Source organism: Eumetopias jubatus, unplaced genomic scaffold (genome assembly GCF_037043125.1).
Source record: "Eumetopias jubatus isolate StellerSeaLion01/CBP00866 unplaced genomic scaffold, mEumJub1_p1.0 scaffold_4, whole genome shotgun sequence".
Lineage (NCBI taxonomy): Eukaryota > Metazoa > Chordata > Mammalia > Carnivora > Otariidae > Eumetopias > Eumetopias jubatus.
In genome coordinates this window covers 149,778,948-149,799,141 of record NW_028274810.1, presented here as the reverse complement: position 1 = coordinate 149,799,141, position 20,194 = coordinate 149,778,948, and the positions used below count along the sequence as shown (strand labels likewise).

Genomic DNA, 20,194 nt, shown 5'->3' with positions numbered 1-20,194 from the left:
AATATAGATCTGGACCTATTCTAATAAATGACTGAATTTTCACTCCATGGTATTTGTCATAGAAACACTGTATTCATTAGATCTTACTCACTATTAGAATGAGAAGTATTTCCAAAAACTGGTGATCTGAAGAAACATTACTTTCTTCCCATTTGGCTAAGCCTATGTGTATGTTAAACTGCACAAAATTGTCTCTGACACAAATACAGTCTCAAACAGACTATTTTAAAATTTTGCTTCTATAGGTTGAAAGTATAAGAGCACAATGAGCTATGATTTAACCTAGATTTTGACTGTGATATTCTTTGTTAAAAAGATAAACATATTGTTTCAGTGACCATTACAGCTAACAGTCAAAATAGATGCTCTCAACTCTTTGCTCAGCAGGCTAGCTATTCCCAAACCAATCTCAAGAAAATGCTTCAATAAGAAATTTGGAGTTTTCACTTTAAAAGTGATGTCTAGCTGTTCCTTGGAGTACTCGTTGATTCCAAGTCATGTCTGGGACATCTTGTGCCAGAACCCAGGACACATTTAAGAAGAGAGGGAAAATGTCAAACATAGGAGCCAGCTGGAAGGGCTCCCACTGGCCAACTCTTGGGTAATTGGAACATCAAAAAGAATAATGGCTCCAATCACTTGTAATACCTTGACTAAGTAATATCCAACTGCTCACTAAAAATATCTGTGAAGGGCGCCTGGGTGGCTCAGTTGGTTAAGCGACTGCCTTCGGCTCAGGTCATGATCCTGGAGTCCTGGGATCGAGTCCCGCAATGGGCTCCCTGCTCGGCAGGGAGTCTGCCTCTCCCTCTGACCCTCTTCTCTCTCTCTCTCATTCTCTCTCTCAAATAAATAAATAAAATCTTAAAAAAAAAAAATATCTGTGAAGACCCAGAAAAGCCGATATCAACACTGAAAACCAATAAAGAAAAAAATTCATATGGACAGAACTATGAAGCTAATATGTGAAATACAACTGGTTGCTAACACATGCTTTTATAGTTGAGAAAGATAATCTTCCAGTCTAAAGGACAAAAAAAAAAGTTATAAAGTATGCCCAAAATATAGTAGTTTGAAAATTTTTAAATTTCTGTCAGAAAAAAAAAAAGTGGTCATTTATATTTAGTTTTATCCTTTTAAAAAGTTACTAGGACCAAGACATGAAATTAATGGGCCATGAGTAGAATAACTATTGTCTTCATATTCATGGGTGATATTTAATATAGAGCAATTATTATTAGTTAACAGTCATTGAACACTTGCTGTTTTCGAGGTATTGTGCAAATGTCTTATATTCTTTCATTTAATCTCCACAGCAACACATGAGGTGGACACCATTATTGTCACCTTTGTGCAGATGAAGAAGCCTAAGAATCTGTAAGATGAGGACATCTGTAACTATAGTAGTAATAGTAGTAGTTGCTGTTGCAACAACTACTTCACATTGTGAAGATTGGAGAAAATAGTATAATACAATAAAAAACGTAAGGACTTCCAGGTAAAGATAATAGAATAAAGTTGGGTCACAGAATCCTTTCTCCCCAATATCTGACAAAATCAGCAAATAAATAAAAATTGCAACAACCAGCCAAAAAGTTACAAGCAAAAGTAAAACACAGTAAAGGATACTAAATCATGTCATAAACCTTGAAAAGTTTCAGCCATGACTGGATCACAATCCCATATCTTCTTCCAAGCAATAATTATAAGGGAAAATACTGACTTCATCTAACTCCTGGGAATTCTCCCTTTCACCCCCAAATTTTTAGAGAAGTGAGAAAAGAGAGTAAGTAGGCAGCTCAGAGAAGCATCAGTGAAAATCAATGAGAGTAGAATTTGCTACTTTTCATTCAAGATCTTCCCAGGGCCTGCAACCTAAGTCACATTAGAATCACCTGGGAAGTTTTTTAAAATTATCAATTCTAGGCTGCATTCCAGATAAATTATGATTTTTATTGGTAGGACACAGGCATTGGTATATTTTAAAGCCCCTCAGGTATTTCTAACATGCATCCAGAGTTGAGCACCATTACACTAGAGGAATCTCTTTTTTTTTTTTAAAAAGATTTTATTTATTTATTTGAGAGAGAATGAGAGATAGAGAGCACGAGAGGGAAGAGGGTCAGAGGGAGAAGCAGACCCCCCGCCGAGCAGGGAGCCCGACGCGGGACTCGATCCCAGGACTCCAGGATCATGACCTGAGCCGAAGGCAGCCGCCCGACCAACTGAGCCACCCAGGCGCCCCTAGAGGAATCTCTTGAAGTAACTGCATCCCATAGCCACATGCTGAATTGGAGCTAGCAGATAACCCCCACCATAGGCATAGGATCTACCGCAATTACATGGAGAAAGCCCTGACACAGGATATTAACAAAGACATCAAAATATAATAGGACCTAGGTCTTCCAACAGAGGAAATATAGAATATATAAAAAACAACTAGCAAATGGTAGATTTTAATATTACTATATCAATTATTACATTTAATGTAAATGGTCTAAACAAATTAATTAAAGACAGAGACCATCAGGTGGATAAATCAAAACCTAACTATATAAGAAACCCATTTTATTTTTTTTATTTTTTTAAAAGATTTTATTTATTTATCTGACAGAGAGAGAGACAGCAAGAGAGGGAACACAAGCAGGGGGAGTGGGAGAGGGAGAAGCAGGATCCCTGCTGAACAGGGAGCCCGATGCGGGGCTCAATCCCAGGACCCTGGGACCATGACCTGAGCCGAAGGCAGACGCTTTATGACTGAGTCACCCAGGCGCCCCCAGAAACCCATTTTAAATATAAAGACATAGATAAGTTAAAAGTAAAAGGAAGGGAAAGGTTATACCTATGCTAACACTAATGAAAAGTATATTAATATCAGACAAAATAGTCTTCAGATTAAGGAATAGTACCAGAGATAAAGAACAATATTATACAATCATTAAAGGGTCATTTCATCAAGAAGATATATCAATATGTTACATAACCTAAATATACATGAAACTAACAACACAGATTCAAAATGAATGAACAAAACCTGACAGAACTGAAAGGAGAAAAAGACAAATCTATAATTACAGTTGGAGACTTCAACATTCTTATTTCAATAAAGGGCAGAGCAAGTAGAAATGAATTCAGTAAGGTTATAGAAAATCTATAATACCAATCACTTGACCTAATTAACATTTATATAACATTCAACTCAACAGCAGAGTACAAATTCTTTTCAAAAGCGTATGAAACAGGGATTCCTGGGTGGCTCAGTCATTAAGCAGCTGCCTTTGGCTCAGGTCATGATCCCAGGGTCCTGGGATCAAGTCCCACACCAGGCTCCTTGCTCAGTGGGGAAATTGCTTCTCCCCCTGTTGTTCTCTCTCTCCTTTCTCTCTCTGACAAATAAAATCTTAAAAAAAAAAAAGCATATGAAACATTCACCAAAACAGATAATTTTTTTTTCTTTTTTTCTTTTTTAACTTAAATTCGATTAATTAACATATAATGTATTATTTGTTTCAGGGGTACAGGTCTGTGATTCATCAGTCTTATATAATACCCAGTGCTCATTACAACACATACTCTCCCCAGTGTCTGTCACCCAGTTACCCCATCCCCCTACCAGCCTCCCCTCCAGCAACCCTCAGTTTGTTTCCTAAGATTAAGAGTCTCTTATGATTTGTCTCCCTCTCTGGTTTCATCCTGTTTCATTTTCTTCTCTCTTCCCCTACAATCCTATGCCTTGTACCTTAAATCCCACATATCAGTGAGATCATATGATAATTGCCTTTCTCTGGCTGACTTATTTCCTTAGCATAATACCCTCTAGTTCCATCCATGTTGTTGCAAACGGCAAGACTTCATTTTTTGATGGCTGTGTAATATTCCATTGTGTGTGTGTGTGTGTGTGTGTGTCACATCTTCTTTATCCATTCATCTGTCGATGGACAACTGGGCTCTTTCCATAGCTTGGCTATTGTGGACATTGCTGCTATAAACACTGGGGTGCAGGTGCTCCTCCGGATCACTACATTCGTATCTTTGGGGTAAATACCCAGTAGTGCAATTGCTGGGTCATAGTGTAGCTCTATTTTCAACTTTTTAAGGAACCTCCATACTATTTTCCAGAGTGGCTGTACCAGCTTGCATTCCCACCAACAGTGTAGGAGAGTTTCCCTTTCCCCGCATCCTTGCCAACATCTGTCATTTCCTGACTTAATTTTAGCCATCCTGACTGGTGTGAGGTGGTAAAAAAGATAATATTCTGAGCCATTAAAAAATCATTCAAGTGTGCTTGGCTGGCTCAGTCAGTAAAGCATGTGATTCTTAATCTCAGGGTCATGAGTTCAAACCCCACACTGGGCACAGAGATAGAGATTGCTTAAAAAAAAAAAAAAATCCTTCCACAAATATGAAAGAACCAAAATCATAAGATGTATACTTATACTGTCTGATCATAACAGAATTAAACTAAAAATCAATAACAAATAGATCTGTAAAATTTGAAAATTAAGCAACATAACTCTAAATAACTCAGGAATCAAAGAGGGATCCACAAGGGAAATTAGCAAATATTTTTAATTGAATGAAAAGAAAAACACAACATATTCAAATTTGTGGATGCAGCACAAGCAGTGCTTGAGAAAAGTGCATAGCATTTATATATCATTCAATTCATCTATTAGGAAAGAACAAAGGTCTAAATACCATGATCTAAGCTTCTATCTTAAGAAACTAGGGGAAAAAAGAGCAAATTAACCCTATAACAAGCAGGAGGTAGAAAATAAAAAAAGAAATTGAGAGGGAAAGATAGAGAGAGAAAAGAAACCAGATGGGACCAAAAGCTAGTTCTTTGAAAAGATCATTAGAATTGATAAACCTCTAGCCAGACTAATCAAGAAAAAAGAAGAGAAGACATAAATTACAAATCTCATAAATGAAAGAAGGACCATCGTTACTGGTCCCACAGATATTAAAATACTGATAATGGAATATGACATACAACTTTGAGCTTATAAAGTCAATAACTTAGATGAAACAGTTGGATAGGGAGCATTGAGTCAATGTAAATGTACAACCAAGACTAAACCACTGTATGGGTTATAGTTTCAAACATATTTTTAGTAACATTGATAATATAAAAAAATAGTATTATTAATAAAAACAAAATGTGAGGAAAGGGAAGTGATAGAAAGCATAAAGATGCTAATTTATTTTTCTTTTTTTTTTAAAGATTTTATTATTATTTATTTATTTGACAGAGACAGTGAGAGAGGGAACACAAGCAGCGGGAGTGGGAGAGGGAGAAGCAGGCTTCCCACTGAGCAGGGAGCCTGATGCGGGGCTCGATCCCAGGGTCCTGGGATCATGACCTGAGCCGAAGGCAGATGCTTAACAACTGAGCCACCCAGGCGCCCCTAATTTCTTTATTTTTCATAGCAGAGTTAATCATAGAATCTGAAATTGAACTACATGCTTACAAAATATAAAAACTTCAATTCTTAATGACTTCTGTAATATTCCCTTTTTTAAATCTTAGATCTTTTAAAAGCTAACATCTTGTGGGATGGGAAATTTATTTCCTAAATTTCAGGACATCCTTTTCTTGATTTTTGTCCTCTCTCATTAGATTCAATAAAATTAAAATTATTTTAATTAAAAACTATGTCTTAAAAATATCTTATTTTCCCCCAATTTCTAAACCTACACCACAAAACTTACTACAAAATTATAGTAATCAAGACAGCCTAGTACTGGCATACGGATCAAGGTATAAATCATATAAATCAACATAAAAATAAATAGAAAAGAGCTAAAATCCAGAAATAAACCCTTATACTAATGGCCAGTTGATTTTCAACAGGGTGCCAAAATAGTTAAGTGGGGAAAAAAATAGTCTCTTCAATGATGTTCTCAGACAACTGGATATTCACATGCAAAAGAATAAAATTCAACCTGTTCCCTACACCATACATGAAAAATAATTCAAAACTGACCCTAGAAAGAAACGTGGTACCAAAACTATAAAACTCTTACAAGAAAACAAAAGAGTGATTCTTTATGACCTTAGGTTAAACAAAGCCGTCTATGTCTAAAAAACACAGGCAACAAAAGAAAAATTAGATAAACTGGATTTCATCAAAATTAAGGACTTCTGTACTTCAAAAGACACCATCAAGAAAGTGAAAACACAATCCATATAATGGGAGAAAATATTTGCAAATCATATATCTGATAAGAGACTTGTATCTAGAATATATAAAGAACTTTCATAACCTAGTAATAAAAAGGCTAATAACCAATTTTAAAAATAGGCAAAGGATCTACATAGATATTTCTTCAAAGAAGATTTACAAATGGCCAATAAGATATCCAATAAGGGGTTAAAATCCAAAATATATGAAGAACTTATACAACTCTATGCCAAAAAGCAAAACAAAACAACAAAAAAACCCACAAATAATCCAATTAAAAATGGGCAGAGGACCTGAATAGACATTTTCCCAAAAAAGACATACAAATGGCCAACAGACACATGTAAAATGCTCAACAGCACTAATCATCAGGGATATGCAAATCAAAACCACAATGAGATATCACCTTATACCTGTCAGAATGGCTAGTATCAAAAAAAAAGAAATAACAAGTGTTGGTGAGGATATAGAGAAAAAGGCACCTATTGGTGGGAATGCAAACTGGTGCAACAACTGTGGAAAACAGTATGGAGAGTCTCCCAAATATTAAAAATAGAATTACCATATGATCCAGTAATTCCACTACTATGTATCTATCCCCCCAAAAATGAAAAGACTAATTCAAAAAGATATACACACCCTTATGTTTATTACAGCCAAGATATGGAAGCAACCCAAGTGTCCATCCCTAAATAAATGGATAAAGATGTGATATATGTATATATATATATATATATATATATATAATGTAATATTATTCAGCTATAAAAAAGAATTGGGATCTTGCCATTTCTAACAACATGGATGGACCTAGAGGGTATAATGCTAAGTGAATAAGTCAGGCAGACAAAGACAAATACCATATGATTTCACTCATATGTGGAATTTAAGAGACAAACCAAATGAACAAAGAAAAAAAGAGACAAGCAAACAAACAAACAAACAAGACTCAAATACGAGAACAAACTGGTGGTTGCCAGGAGGAAGTGTGTGGAGATGAGTGAGACAGATAAAGGGAAGAGTACAGTTCTTGTGCTGAGCACTGAGTAATGTATAGAACTGTTGAATCATTGTACTGTACACCTGAAAGTAATATAACACTACATGTTAATTACACTTCGATTTAAAAAATAAAAAAAGACAAATGGCCAATAAGAACATGAAAAGATGCTTATTATTAGCCATCAAAACCACTATGGAAATCAAAACCACTATGAGCTATCGTTTCTTCCTACTAGGATGGCTAAAATCAATAAACTCAGAAAATAACAAATGTTGTGGGGCGCCTGGGTGGCTCAGCTGGTTAAGCATCTGCCTTTGGCTCAGGTCATGATCCCAGGGTCCTGGGACCAACTGGGGCCTTCTTCTCCCCCTGCCCCGCCCCCCACCTCTCTCAAATAATAAAATCTTAAAAAGAAAATAACAAATGTTTCAAAGGATGTGGAGATATTGGAGCCCTAATACACTGTTAGTGGGAATGTAAAATAGTGCAGCCACTTTGCAAAATAGTCTGGAAGTTCATCAAAAGGTTAAACGTTCTGTTACCATATGATCCAGCAATTCAACTCCTAGGTATATACTCAAGAGAAATAACAAACATATGTCTACACAAAAACTTGTACAGAAATGTTTACAGCAGCATTATTCATAACAGCCAAAAAGTGGAAATAACCCAAATGTCTATCAGTTGATGAATGGGTAAATCAAATTGGTAGATCCATACAATGGACTATTACTCAGCAGTAAAAAGAATAAAATACTAATGCAGGTTAAAACATGAATGAAACTTGAAAACATTATGCTAAGTGAAAGGTCAATCACAAAAGACCACACACTGTGTGATTCCATTTATATGACATGTCGAGAAGAGGCAAGTCTATAGAGTCAGAAAGTAGATTACTGATTGCCTAGGGCTAGGGGATTGAGAAGAAATGGAGAGTGACTGCTAATGTGTATGGAGTTTCTTTTTGTGGTTATAAAAACGCTCTAGAACTGATTGTGGTAATGATTGCACAAACTGTGAATATACTAAAAATGATTGAATTGCCCACTTTAAATAGGTGAATCATGTGGTATGTAGATTATATCTCAATAAAGCTATCTTGAAAGGAGGATTAGGAAAATAAATTGTAGTCCTATCCATTAAAATTTTTTTTTCACGGGTGTGTGGGTGGCTCAGTTGGTTAAGCGACGGCCTTTGGCTCAGGTTATGATCCTGGAGTCCTGGGATTGAGTCCCGCATCGGGCTCCCTGCTCAGTGGGGAGTCTGCTTCTCCCTCTGACCCTCTCCCCTCTCATGCTCTCTCTCTATCTCATTCTCTCTCTCAAATAAATAAAATCTTTAAAAAAAAAAAAAAGGATTAGGAAAATAAATTGTAGTCCTATCCATTAAAATTTTTTTTTTCACGGGTGTGTGGGTGGCTCAGTTGGTTAAGCGACGGCCTTTGGCTCAGGTTATGATCCTGGAGTCCTGGGATTGAGTCCCGTGTCGGGCTCCGTTCTCAGGGGGGAGTCTGCTTCTCCTTCTGACCCTCCCCCTCTCATGCTCTCTCTCTCCCTCTCAAATAAATAAATAAAATCTTTAACAAAAAAAATTTTTTTTTCACATTAAAGCCAACTTGATTTGTCTTACAGATCTATAGGCGAGTTTCTCTTGGTTTCAAGTAATTTGATCCATTCAAAATATCCCTAGTTAAAATGGTTTAGAATTGGCCCAGCTATAATCAAATAGGCCAATGGATAGAATGCCTATTAAAGGCCAAACTATGTATGGGAACTTGACATGTGACATAAGTAGTGATAAAAAGCAGTTGGGATGGGGGGAGGGGATGAATAATTCAATAAACTAACCTGGTACAAGTAGTTATCCATACGGAAGAAAATAAAATTAGACCCTTCCCTTCTAGTACATACAAAAATAGGTTCCAACTAGATTAAAGGTCTAATATTAAAAACTTTTGTTCTGCAAAAGTTATTACAAACAACATGAAAAGATAAGCCATCTCTATATTGATGCTCTAGAGAAAATAAAGTACATATACACTGCAGCATTTTTTATAACATGAAAAATTGGAAACAACCAATATTCATCAGAAGAATACAAACACTAGTTTATTCATACAATAGAAATCTACACAGCACTAAACGTAGCAATATGGATAAGCCTCTAAAACATAATGTTGTGTTAAAAAGTAAATTTTGAAAAGGTATGTAAATATTATACCAATTATAAAAAGTTTAAAAACACAAAAAAATACTGTATCATTAATGAATACACACATATAAAGTAGAAGTATATAAACAGACATGGAAAGAATATGTACCACTTTGAAGATAGTGATTATCATAAGAAAAAGGGAAAGAAGGAACAAGATGAAGGGGTGGGGTTTTAACTTACCTGGAACTTTTGTTTATTAAAAAAAAATCTGAAGCAAATATGGTAAAATCTGCCCAATGAATATCTAGGGCTCAGTTAATTATTTCTGTGTGTTTGATATATTTCCTAATGTAAAAAAAATTAAATAATGCCCAAAATAAAAATTTAAGACACACACAAAAATTCTATTTTTATAAGATTATTTGCCTTCATGTCTACTATATATATGTAAATGTATATATATCCTCTACCTCTACCTATCAGATAGCTAGATAGATAAATCAATCTAGAAAAATAGATAAATAGATAGATCTAGAAAAATGTTCACCTAATATTAACATAACATTATATCATATAACACTGGCATTTTTTTCTTTATTATACTTCTCAAGTTTTGATGGAACTTCTAATAATGAATACGTATTCATTTTTTTCTAAAAGTCAAAGAACTTTGCTTTATTTTTTTTCCATATTTTATTCAGATTTCCTTAGTTTTTACTTTTTACCTATTGTCCATTTCCTCTTCCAGGATCCCATCCGGGATACCACATTACATTTAGTTGTCATGTCTCCTTAAGCTCCTCTTGACTGTGACAGTTTCTCAGACTTTCCTATTTTTGATGATCTTGACAGTTTTGAGGAGTACTGGTCAGATATTTTGTAAAATGTCCTTGTACCTGGATTCATCTGATGCGTTTCTCACGATCACCCTGAAGTTACGGATTTTGAGGAGGAAGACCAACAGTGTAAGTTACCATTATCATTACATCCCACAAAAGGTACATACTTGTAACATAACTTATCACTGTTGATACCGACCTTAATCACCTGGTTGAGGCGGTGTTTGTCATGTTTCTCCGCTGTAAAGTTACTCTTTTTTCCCTTTCTTTAGAAAGAAGTCACTATGTGCTGCCTACATTTAAGGAGTGGGTAGTTATGCTTCACCTCTTTGAGGGCAGAGAACCTGCATAAATTATTTGGTATTCTCTGCATGGGAGATCTGTCTCTTCTTCCCCATGTACTTACTTATTCAGTCCTTTATTCATTCAATCGTTCATCTCAGCATGGACTCAGGGCCATTTGTTTTGCACCTCAGTTTATAATCCATTACTACTGTATTTTATTGCTCAAATTTTTCCAGCTTCGGCCATTGTAAGTTTTTTCAACTGGTCCCTGTGTTCATCTGACATACCTCCCTTCAGTGTGTGGTTTTTGTTTTGTTTTGTTATCAATATTTCAAAGCAATATGCAAAAAGATTAATATATTAATAATAAGAGAAATGTTGATAGATCTATTAAGAGTGCTTAGTACTGGGGTGCCTGAGTGCCTCAGTTGGCATCTGCCTTCGGCTCAGGTCATGATCTCAGGGTCCTGGGATGAAGCCCCTGCATTGGGCTCCCTGCTCTGCGGGGAACCTGGTTCTCCCTCTCCCTCTGCTGCCACTCCCCCTGCTTGTGCACTTGCTCTCTCACTCTCTCAAATAAATAAATAAAATCTTAAAAAAAAAAGTAGTACTTAGTAGTTTCGAGCACAAAGACCTTAATAATAAGCAAAATTACTGATACAACAGTGAGAATAAGGCGCCTGGGTGGCTCAGTCAGTTAAGCATCTGCCTTCAGCTCAGGTCATGATCTCAGAGTCTTAGGATCAAGTCCCACATCGGGCTCCCTGCTCAGTGGGGAGTCTGCTTCTCTGCCCCTCCCCTGGCTCATGCTCTCTCCCTCTGGCTCACTCTCTAATAAATAAAATCTTAAAAAACAAAAAAAAACAAAAAACAGTGAGAATATTAGCTCAACAATATTAAAATATTATTTTTTGAATTTTCCAAATTAGAAATCATTGACTGATCTATGATATTAATTGGAGCTAAGCTTTTGGAGCACTCACTACATCAAGTATTCTGCTAAGCACTTAATATCTACTGCTCCATGAATCCTTACAACAACCCTGTAGCTAACCCTTGAGGAACATAAGGCTTAGTTTCATCACTCTAGGAGTCGAGGATCGTGCCTCTCAAAGTATGGTTTTTGAAACAGGACTTTACTTCCTTAGTCTGTACTTTCTAACTGATTAAGTTCCTCCCGACTTATGTTTTAACTCAGGCAAGATGCCCAGCAGCAAAACATTCCTTGATGGGAATCGAAATTTCCCCCCTCAAGCAATAAGGACTGCCCAGATACCAGCAAGACCCCCCATGATCAACTCCAAGACAATGATTATTGACCTGACCTCTATTGCCCACCTGCACGTACCCACCAACCTCTGTCCCACATTTTCCTTACATAAACCTAGCAGTATTTTCAGCACTTTGGAGACAGTCTTTGGGATATTAGTCTGCTGTCTTCCGGTGTCCTCCTCAGTGATAAATCCCTTTCTTGTTTCACCACCTTGTCTCTCTGCCTCTGGATTTTGATAGTGCTGAGTGGCTGAACCCGGTCTTCTTGGGACCCCTGGAGCTGGCTGTTCCTGCATCCTTGGGCCCTGGCTACAGTCCCTAGATCAGCAGCATCAGTAGCTCCTGAGAATTTGTTATAAATGTATATTCTTGGCTCTCACTCCAGACTTCCTGAATCAGAAACTCAGGCTGGGGCCCAGAAAGCTATGTCTTCACAAGCCCTCTAGCTGACTTGGATGCACACCAACCCTCAAGAGAGTGATTAAGCTGGGCTTTAAATTTAGGTGTAGACCTCAGAGCCCACTAAAGCCCATCTGCTTCATCACTTAATGATACTCCCTCCTTAATATACTAAGAAAGCCAGTTATAGGTGAGTTCTCAAAAACTGATCATAAAAGAGACAGGAGTCTGGGGCAGTTTTCATCCTACCCCCTTGACTTGTAGCGCTTGAGCAAATAATTTTAAGTACTAAATTTACCACTAGAGGGAGTCCTTATATCCCCTCACATACTGAATCTTCAGAGTAAAAACTAAAATCAAACAAATAATAAACAAAACCATTTGCTAGAGAGAGGTTCTTGGTTTTGTTCTTTAATCTGTGTATCAGCATTAAAACAATTGGCTAAAACTAACATGGAACAGCTACATCTGAAGTTACATTGTTTAGACATAAACAATGGCAAATAAATACACTCTATCATGGTTGTTCACTTAACATCCTACTTCATTTCTAAAATGGGACAAGGCGGGAGGGGAGGAGAAAGCTAAGATTAAAAAAAAGAATAACATGGGGCGCCTGGGTGGCTCAGTTGGTTAAACGTCTGCCTTCGGCTCAGGTCATGATCCCAGGGTCCTGGGATAGAGTCCCCCATTGCATCTGGCTCCCTGCTCAGTGGGGAGCCTGCTTCTCCTTCTACCTCCCGCTCCCCCTGCTTGTGCTCTCTCTCTCTCTCTCTGACAAATTAATTAATTAAACATTTTAAAAAACCACATGGATGCTCATATTTTAAAAAAAGAATAACATAACTTAAATAAAATAATCTAATTTGAACTATAACATCACCTCAATAACTGATCCAGTTATGTATACAGCTGTCTCCTTCCACCTTTATGTGATCTCTTGGGTTAAAGAATGGTAAATCCAGCACCTGGTACATGATAAGTTCTCAGTAAATAGCGCTGAATAAATGAGTGAATGAAGTTCATGTAACTCTTTGCGACAATTGGACCTTTCTTAAACCAACCTAAATAACTGGAATTTATTCAATGTTATGCAAAATAAGATTGTGCCATTTTCACTATAAAGATAAAATATGTAGTAGTTTAAGAAAAGTCCACGAAAAGTCAGGTTATACCGCTTGTAGCCTGGAACAATAATTCCCAGAGATTTTATAGATTCCCACCTATAATTGATCACTGACACACACTCTCCTGAATCCATATATGGAATGTCATTCACTGACTACTTAATTTATTTAATGTTTCCATTTGTTTAAGAACTTTGCAAAAAATCATAATGTGTGTGGTGTGTATGTGAGAGAGATACCTATCTCTAGAGAGATCCTGGCACAGTGGAAAGAGTGCTGGAAAGAGAAAATAAAGGACAATTCCAGCTCCTCTACTATTTCATCTTGTGACCATGGCCAAAGCACTTGGCCTTCTCAGGCCCCCAGCTCCACTCCTATGGAATGACGTATACTAGAAGAAAGTATAGCCAAATAAAAGTGCCTCCAAGTAGTGAAAAGATTTAAGAACAATTATGTTGATACATGTTTTGAAATGTCTGTTAACAAGAAAGTAAGACCAAAGAGGGGCCCAGAGCTCAGGAGAAGGGTTCCTAAAACATATTCATTCCATATGTTAGGTGGAGGCTGAAACAGTACAATTCAATATATATTTCTTCAAAAATTTTACATGAGGCATTTGCTAAAAGATTTAAAAGTTACATGATAAATAAATAGCTGTTGCTCTAACATATAAATACCTTCACATCAATACTAAGATAAGGACTGTGATCCTTAATTTGCGTCAACTTGACTGGGCCACAGGATGTCCAGACTTTTGGCCAAACATTATGCTGGGTGTGTTTGTGAGGATGTTTCAGAAGGAGATTAACATTTGAACTGATAGACTGAGTAAAACAGATTGTCCTCCCTAATGTAGATAAGCCTTATCCAATCAATTTAAGACTTGACTAGAACAAAAAAATCTGAGGGGGAAGGAATGCTCCTGCCTGACTGCTTAAACAGGTATATTGCTTTTTTTCCAGCCTTTAGACTCAGTCAGAAATATCAGCTCTTCTTGAGTCTTCTGTCTGCCAGCTTTTGGACTGGAATTCATACCATCAGCTCTCCTGGGACTCCAGCTTGCTGACTGCTTATCTTGGGACCTAGCCTCCATTATCACATGAGCCAATTCTTTATAATAAACCATATGGATGGATAGATAAATAATAAAAACATATATATACACACACACTATATTTAGTATATATACTATTAGTTCTGTTTCTCTGAAGAACTCTTGTGCAAGGACCAAATCCTTAGCATGGCTAAAATGCCTTACATGAACTGACCTCTCCCTACCACTCCAACTACATCACATATCATCACGCCCACCACCCCCACTCCAGCTTCACTGATTTTCTTCCACTTCCTCAAACACACCATGCTCTCACTGTCATGGGGTTTTCACTCATTTTTTCATTGATAAATTCAACTATTACTAAGTTCCTACAATGAATCAAGGACTTTGGTGCTGCAGAGAATATAATATGAATAAGATAGCAAAGTGCCTAGTTTCATGCAGAATATATTCTAGTCATGGGAGACAGAAATAGCCTATAAACAAATAGGTTAACTTCAGGGAGTGACACGTGCTTCAAAGGAAACAAAACAGTGATATGGTAATAATTAGGTGATCAGAGAAAACCTCATACTGTGCCTACAGAATTCTGTGATAAGAAGGGGCCAGTCATGTGACAATCTGAGGGAAGAGTGTTCTAGGCAGAGAAAATAACAAACACAAAACCGAGCTTGAGAGACGCCTGGGTGGCTAAGTCAGTTAAGCGTCTGCCTTCGGCTCAGGTTATAATCCCAGGGTCCTGGGATCAAGTCCCACATCAGGCTCCCTACTCAGCAGGGAGTCTGCCTCTCCCTCTGACTTGCCGCTCCCCCTGCTTGTGCTCGCTCTCTCTGGCAAATATATACAATCCTTAAAAAAAATAAAAAATTTTTAAAAATAAATAAGATGAGCTTGATATATGCTAGGAACAGAAAGAAAGATATTGTAGCTATAACATAGTGGGGCCGTGAAAGTAGATGGGTAGGCAAGAATGAGATACAGCCTTCATAGCCAGGGTAAAGATTTAAAATTTAGAGCATAGTGGGAGTCTGTTTTAATCCATTTAAGCCGCTATAGCAAAAAACAAAAAACAAAAAGAACCCCCCAAAACCCCCACAAGAACAAAAACAAAACAAAACTACCATAATCTGGGTGCTTATAAAAAACAGAAATTTACTTCTCACAGTTCTGAAGGCACTAGCTGATTCGGTGTCCAATGAGAGCCTCTTCCTGGTTGACAGCCTTTTTCTACATGTTTTATTTTGCACTGCAGTGTGTAACTGTGGATGTGGAGGGACCAACAAGGAGGGTTTGCAGTAAAGGTGAATGATGATAGTAGCCTGGATTATGGTAATGCAGAAGAAATGAAAAAGGAATGATTCAGGATATGTTTTGGAGGTGGGATAGATGGAAATTGTCAGCGTGCCCGGGGAAAAGAAAGGATGATTCCAAGGTTTTTGACTTGAATAATCAGTTGGGGGGGGGGGGGCAGTTCCATTTTCTGAGACATGGAAGTTAGGGTGGATGGGAATGGGGTTGGGGGTGGGAGGAAGGAAGTCTGCCTATACTGGCCCTCTCTCTGGACTGGTTTTCCCTCCTTCTTCACCTAGGTAACCCTCCCCAATCTTTGGATCTCAGTTCAAACGTCACTTTCTCAATGAAGTACTTTCCCCAACTAGTTTAAACCAAACTTCTATATTAAGTATATGCTATCTTGGCACCATGCACTTTTCCTTAGTACCTGCGTTATACTGCAAAAGCGGTCACTAACAGGTTGCCTCTTGCTGACAGACTTCCCACCCCTGGATTTGTGAGCGAGGCCGTCCTGGCTCATCCAGCCACCAGCTGACCCACAGATGACCAAAAAGATATAAAAGAGCCCATTTGAGCAGACCAAAATACAAGAACCAGCCAGCCCACTCATAGAACGCTGAGTTAGCCAAAGGGCTGTTATAAGCCACTAGGTTTTGCCATGGTTTATTACAGAGCAAAAGTAGATACAGTAGCACACACCTCTGTAATTTTACATGTATTTATTTGATTAGTGTCTATCCCTCTGAAGAGACTATGAGCTCTACAGGAGCAAAGACTGTTCTGATTTTAGTTTACCACTCCATGCTCAGAGCCCAGCATAGTATCGGAACTACAACAGGCATTCAATAGGTAACTGGCTGAATGAATGCAAGGGGGCGAAGAGAGGAATACACTGTAACGTAAGAGAATAAGGAAAGTTTCCTAAGAGAGGTAACAAAGGACTGGGGACATCCATTTGTCCAAAACATACTTTTATCAGCATAAGACACTGGGGAATATAAGACCAAAATTACATTTACTCTACCTCCAAGAGCCCAGTCTAGACTAAGGGAGCCAGTACAAAATCAAGAAAGTACACTAGCAAGGAAGAGGCCCCTAACGCTGTCAGGAAGACAAATGTGAGAGTTGTCAAGAGAGTTCTTGAGAGAGAGAAAGCTTGAATTTAGTACTAACTTGGAAGAGCAGCACAAGGGAAGGCCAAAAGAGCCCAAAGAACATGGGTGCTCAAAGGTAAAAGAAAAGTCTCCTGCTTGTTTTTTTTTTTTTTTTTTTTTTTGTCTCCGGGCGTGCTGTTCAACAGTTTAAGTGGTCGTCACCTCACCGAACTCTAAGGTTCTTCAGGATGAGGGTCCTTTCTTCTCATCTTTGTATAGTCCAGTGTCTAACACGATCTTTTCCAGAAAATAGGAACTCAACAAATATTTGCTGAAAAAATGAAAAGTTCAAGATGAGACGGTAAGCATCGCTCTTACCAAAGGCAGCTTTCCAAAGAGCCCACAGTTTCAGATTCAACACAGGCAAGCGGACACGCTGAGCAGATGTTCCAAGGCTAAGTGGCGCAGAAGCATAACTGGACCCCATTGGCCTTTAGTTCTACGTTTCCCTCCTAGTAACTGGTTGATTGGCTTTCTCCCTCCTTGGCTCACAGTCCAGGCTGGAAGGACTGACTGGAGGCGGTGTTTGGTAAGCGCGGCTCTCCACGCGGATGAAAGGCCCGCCAGCGGGCGCCGGCCTCCACCGCGGGCCGGCCACACTCGGCGGGAAGGAACGCGCCAGGCGAACACGCCGGAGGGGCTCGGGCTGGGCGCCACGGCGCACACCGCCCCCCCGCCCCCGCCCCGGCTTCCCCTCGCCGCTCTCCCGCCGACTCGGGCCCTGAGCGCGGGGACGTGCCGCGTTGCCGTAGAAACGCCGGAGCCGGCGCGGCGGCGCGCGGGGCGGGCTCTCAGGCTTCAGGCGGCGGCAGCTCGCAACCCGGCGCACGCTCGGGCGCTTCCGAGCCCAGGTCGTTGGGCCCGGATCAGGGTCCCCGGCCGTGCTCAAGGCAAGATGTTGAGGCGCAGCATGGAAAACCGGTAACAGCCCCGGGGCCTCCGCTGGCCAGGGCCACCCCCACCCCCCGCGCGAGGGCTTGGGTGGGGGAAGTGGAGCCTCTCTCCGTGGGGCCTCCGTGCCGAATTGCGACCCTGGGCCGGGGTCTGGGCCGAGCCCGCTACGCTCTGGGCTCTACCTCCCCTGGTTGCAGCGAGCCCCGGAGGCCAGGGGTGGGATGGGCGATCTCGGGGATCACGCTCCCCGGGCGCCGGGCCCCTCACTGCCGCGGGCTGTGCAGACGGCTGGGAGGCAGCCGGGCGCCCAGGCCGCGCCAAGCAGCCCTAGCATCCGCCACCCCGCAGCGGCGCGGCTGGCCAGAACCCGGCCTCTTCATGCGCCTACACTGTCGGGGTATTGAGGCCAGGCCCCAAAAGGGAACCTAGAGAACTAGAATCCGCCCCCCCGGAGATGGTGGGATCGTTGATGGTTTGTGCCTTTGAAGCTGCAAAATGCCCCGGGAATGTTTGCATATCAAATTAACGTGGAGATGAAGCCATCTCATCTCTCATGAGAATGATTTGCGTTTTGTGTCATCTTTTTCTCTAGGGACGCTCAAACCAGACAACTGCAAGATGCTGTCACAAATGTGGAGAAGCATTTCGGAGAGCTGTGCCAAATCTTTGCTGCTTATGTGCGGAAAACCGCCAGACTGCGAGACAAAGCAGATCTACTGGTGAATGAAATCAACGTGTATGCCTGTACAGAGACCCCAAATTTAAAGCAGGGCCTGAAAAACTTTGCTGATGAGTTTGCCAAACTTCAGGATTATCGACAAGCAGAGGTATGGAGGTCACAGCGTCATTGTTATGAGTGAGCCCTGAAGTAGTGGATGAAGGACCCGTGAAGACTTTCACTTGTAATCCACCTAACTGAAGTGGCGAACGCACACTTGATGATAAACGTACATTTTCATGTAACATTGTGTGAGTCTGTTAAAGGGAAGCTTCCTGTGATTTGTGATTTTACCGTTTTCAAACTAAACTTTAGGGTGTCCTGAAGTCCTGAATTTCCCCACTTCCATTTGCCAGCTTTTGGCCAAGGGGTGGCTATTTACAGGGGTAGTAAACATAGTACCCATGGGGAAGAAAAGGAGCATGACTTGTGTCTTGTGTGCACGAAAGTATATTTTAAAGTATGTCTGGAGATGGAAGATGTTGAGAGTCATAATGTGAGTGAATAAGTAATAAATGGACAAGAGATCTTTGTTGCTTCAGTGCTCTGTAAAGTTGACCAATATTTCATTGACAAAAAGAAAAGCAGCATTGATTTACTGATTGATATCATAGATACTAGTGAGACTGTGGGGTGGTTTTGTTTTGTTTTTGTTTTTTTGCTTTGGAAGGGAGGGAAGAAGGTGGTGTTGTAATTGTTTTCTTTCTAAAAGCTCATTTTTACTTTCAATACCTCATAAGCACCTTCACTTATATTTATATTAGTTCTCAAGATACAGGTTAAATGTTAGAAGTTGCCCAATTAGAAGCTGTATTGCTTCTCTTGTACTCCTCTCATCAGTGCTTTTGGTACTTTTTAAAAGCCTAATACAGAAATCTCTGTCATCAATAAAAATCACAAAAACAAAGTGAAGATAATGATCTTTGAACCTGTACTTGCTATTCGTACAGAAATTTGAGTAGTAATTACATTTGGGGGTACTTTTTGGGAAAAGTTGAGTTCTTGTCATATGATATTCTATAATAAACAAGCAACTCTCAGTTACACATTAACTGGGGACTTCAAAAACAATATATACTCACTGATAACCCTAAAATCCTATGTTAAGACAATCATTTCAAGAAAAACTTTATGCTATTTATCAAATAGCAAAGTGAATTGATTTACATTTGTTCTTTTTTATTTCCCTTGCTTACCAAATGGTGAAGGTGCTAATGAACAATGAACAAAAGGTAGGCGACAAAAAGGGAGAACAGAAAAAAAAGACTTGAATAATCCTTGCACTGAATAATCAGCGTATGGATTATTCGAAATGGTATAGACTAAACTATCCTGAGTATTCAAGGTTTTGATTTTAGGATTCCTAATACTTAAATGCTCAATGAGAACTTGATTGTTTTCATTTTCCTAAAATCTTTTAAAGTGAAACATTCATATACATTTTGTTTATAGAAAAATCAATATGAAATGAAATGTACTATATAAACATGTATCATCAAAAAAAGCCTTCTTCCTGCTGCAAAAATAATATATGTTCATTTTAAACAATTAATGTCATCTTGTGTTACCTGTCCTGATAAAGAAAATTTTAATGTCCAGGAGTTATTTTTCTTATGCTATATTTGCCTTTAAAAAGCCCGTTTCTTCAGTGCCTTCCACTAGTGCTATTAAAGGAAATAATTACTCAAAATGTGATAAAAATCGTAATGTTTAAGAAAAACAGTTTAATTCTAAATAAAAGATCAACCATGCAGTTTGACAGCTCAGCAACACTGAGACCATTTATCTTTTTCTCCAAGCTTTGGTAATTTACA

At 39.0% G+C, this 20,194-nt stretch overlaps 1 protein-coding gene across 1 annotated transcript in view; it reads left to right on the top strand.

The window, feature by feature from the left end:
* The first annotated feature begins 17,648 nt into the window (after nucleotides 1-17,648).
* Nucleotides 17,649-20,194, top strand: part of CIBAR1 (CBY1 interacting BAR domain containing 1) — a 28,876-nt gene continuing 26,330 nt past the window's right edge. Inside the window, exons 1-2 of the mRNA XM_088022789.1 lie at nucleotides 17,649-17,689; nucleotides 18,255-18,489. Coding sequence (XP_087878915.1) covers nucleotides 17,664-17,689; nucleotides 18,255-18,489 — 261 coding nt within the window. The 5' untranslated portion in view covers nucleotides 17,649-17,663. The remainder of the gene's footprint in view (nucleotides 17,690-18,254; nucleotides 18,490-20,194) is intronic.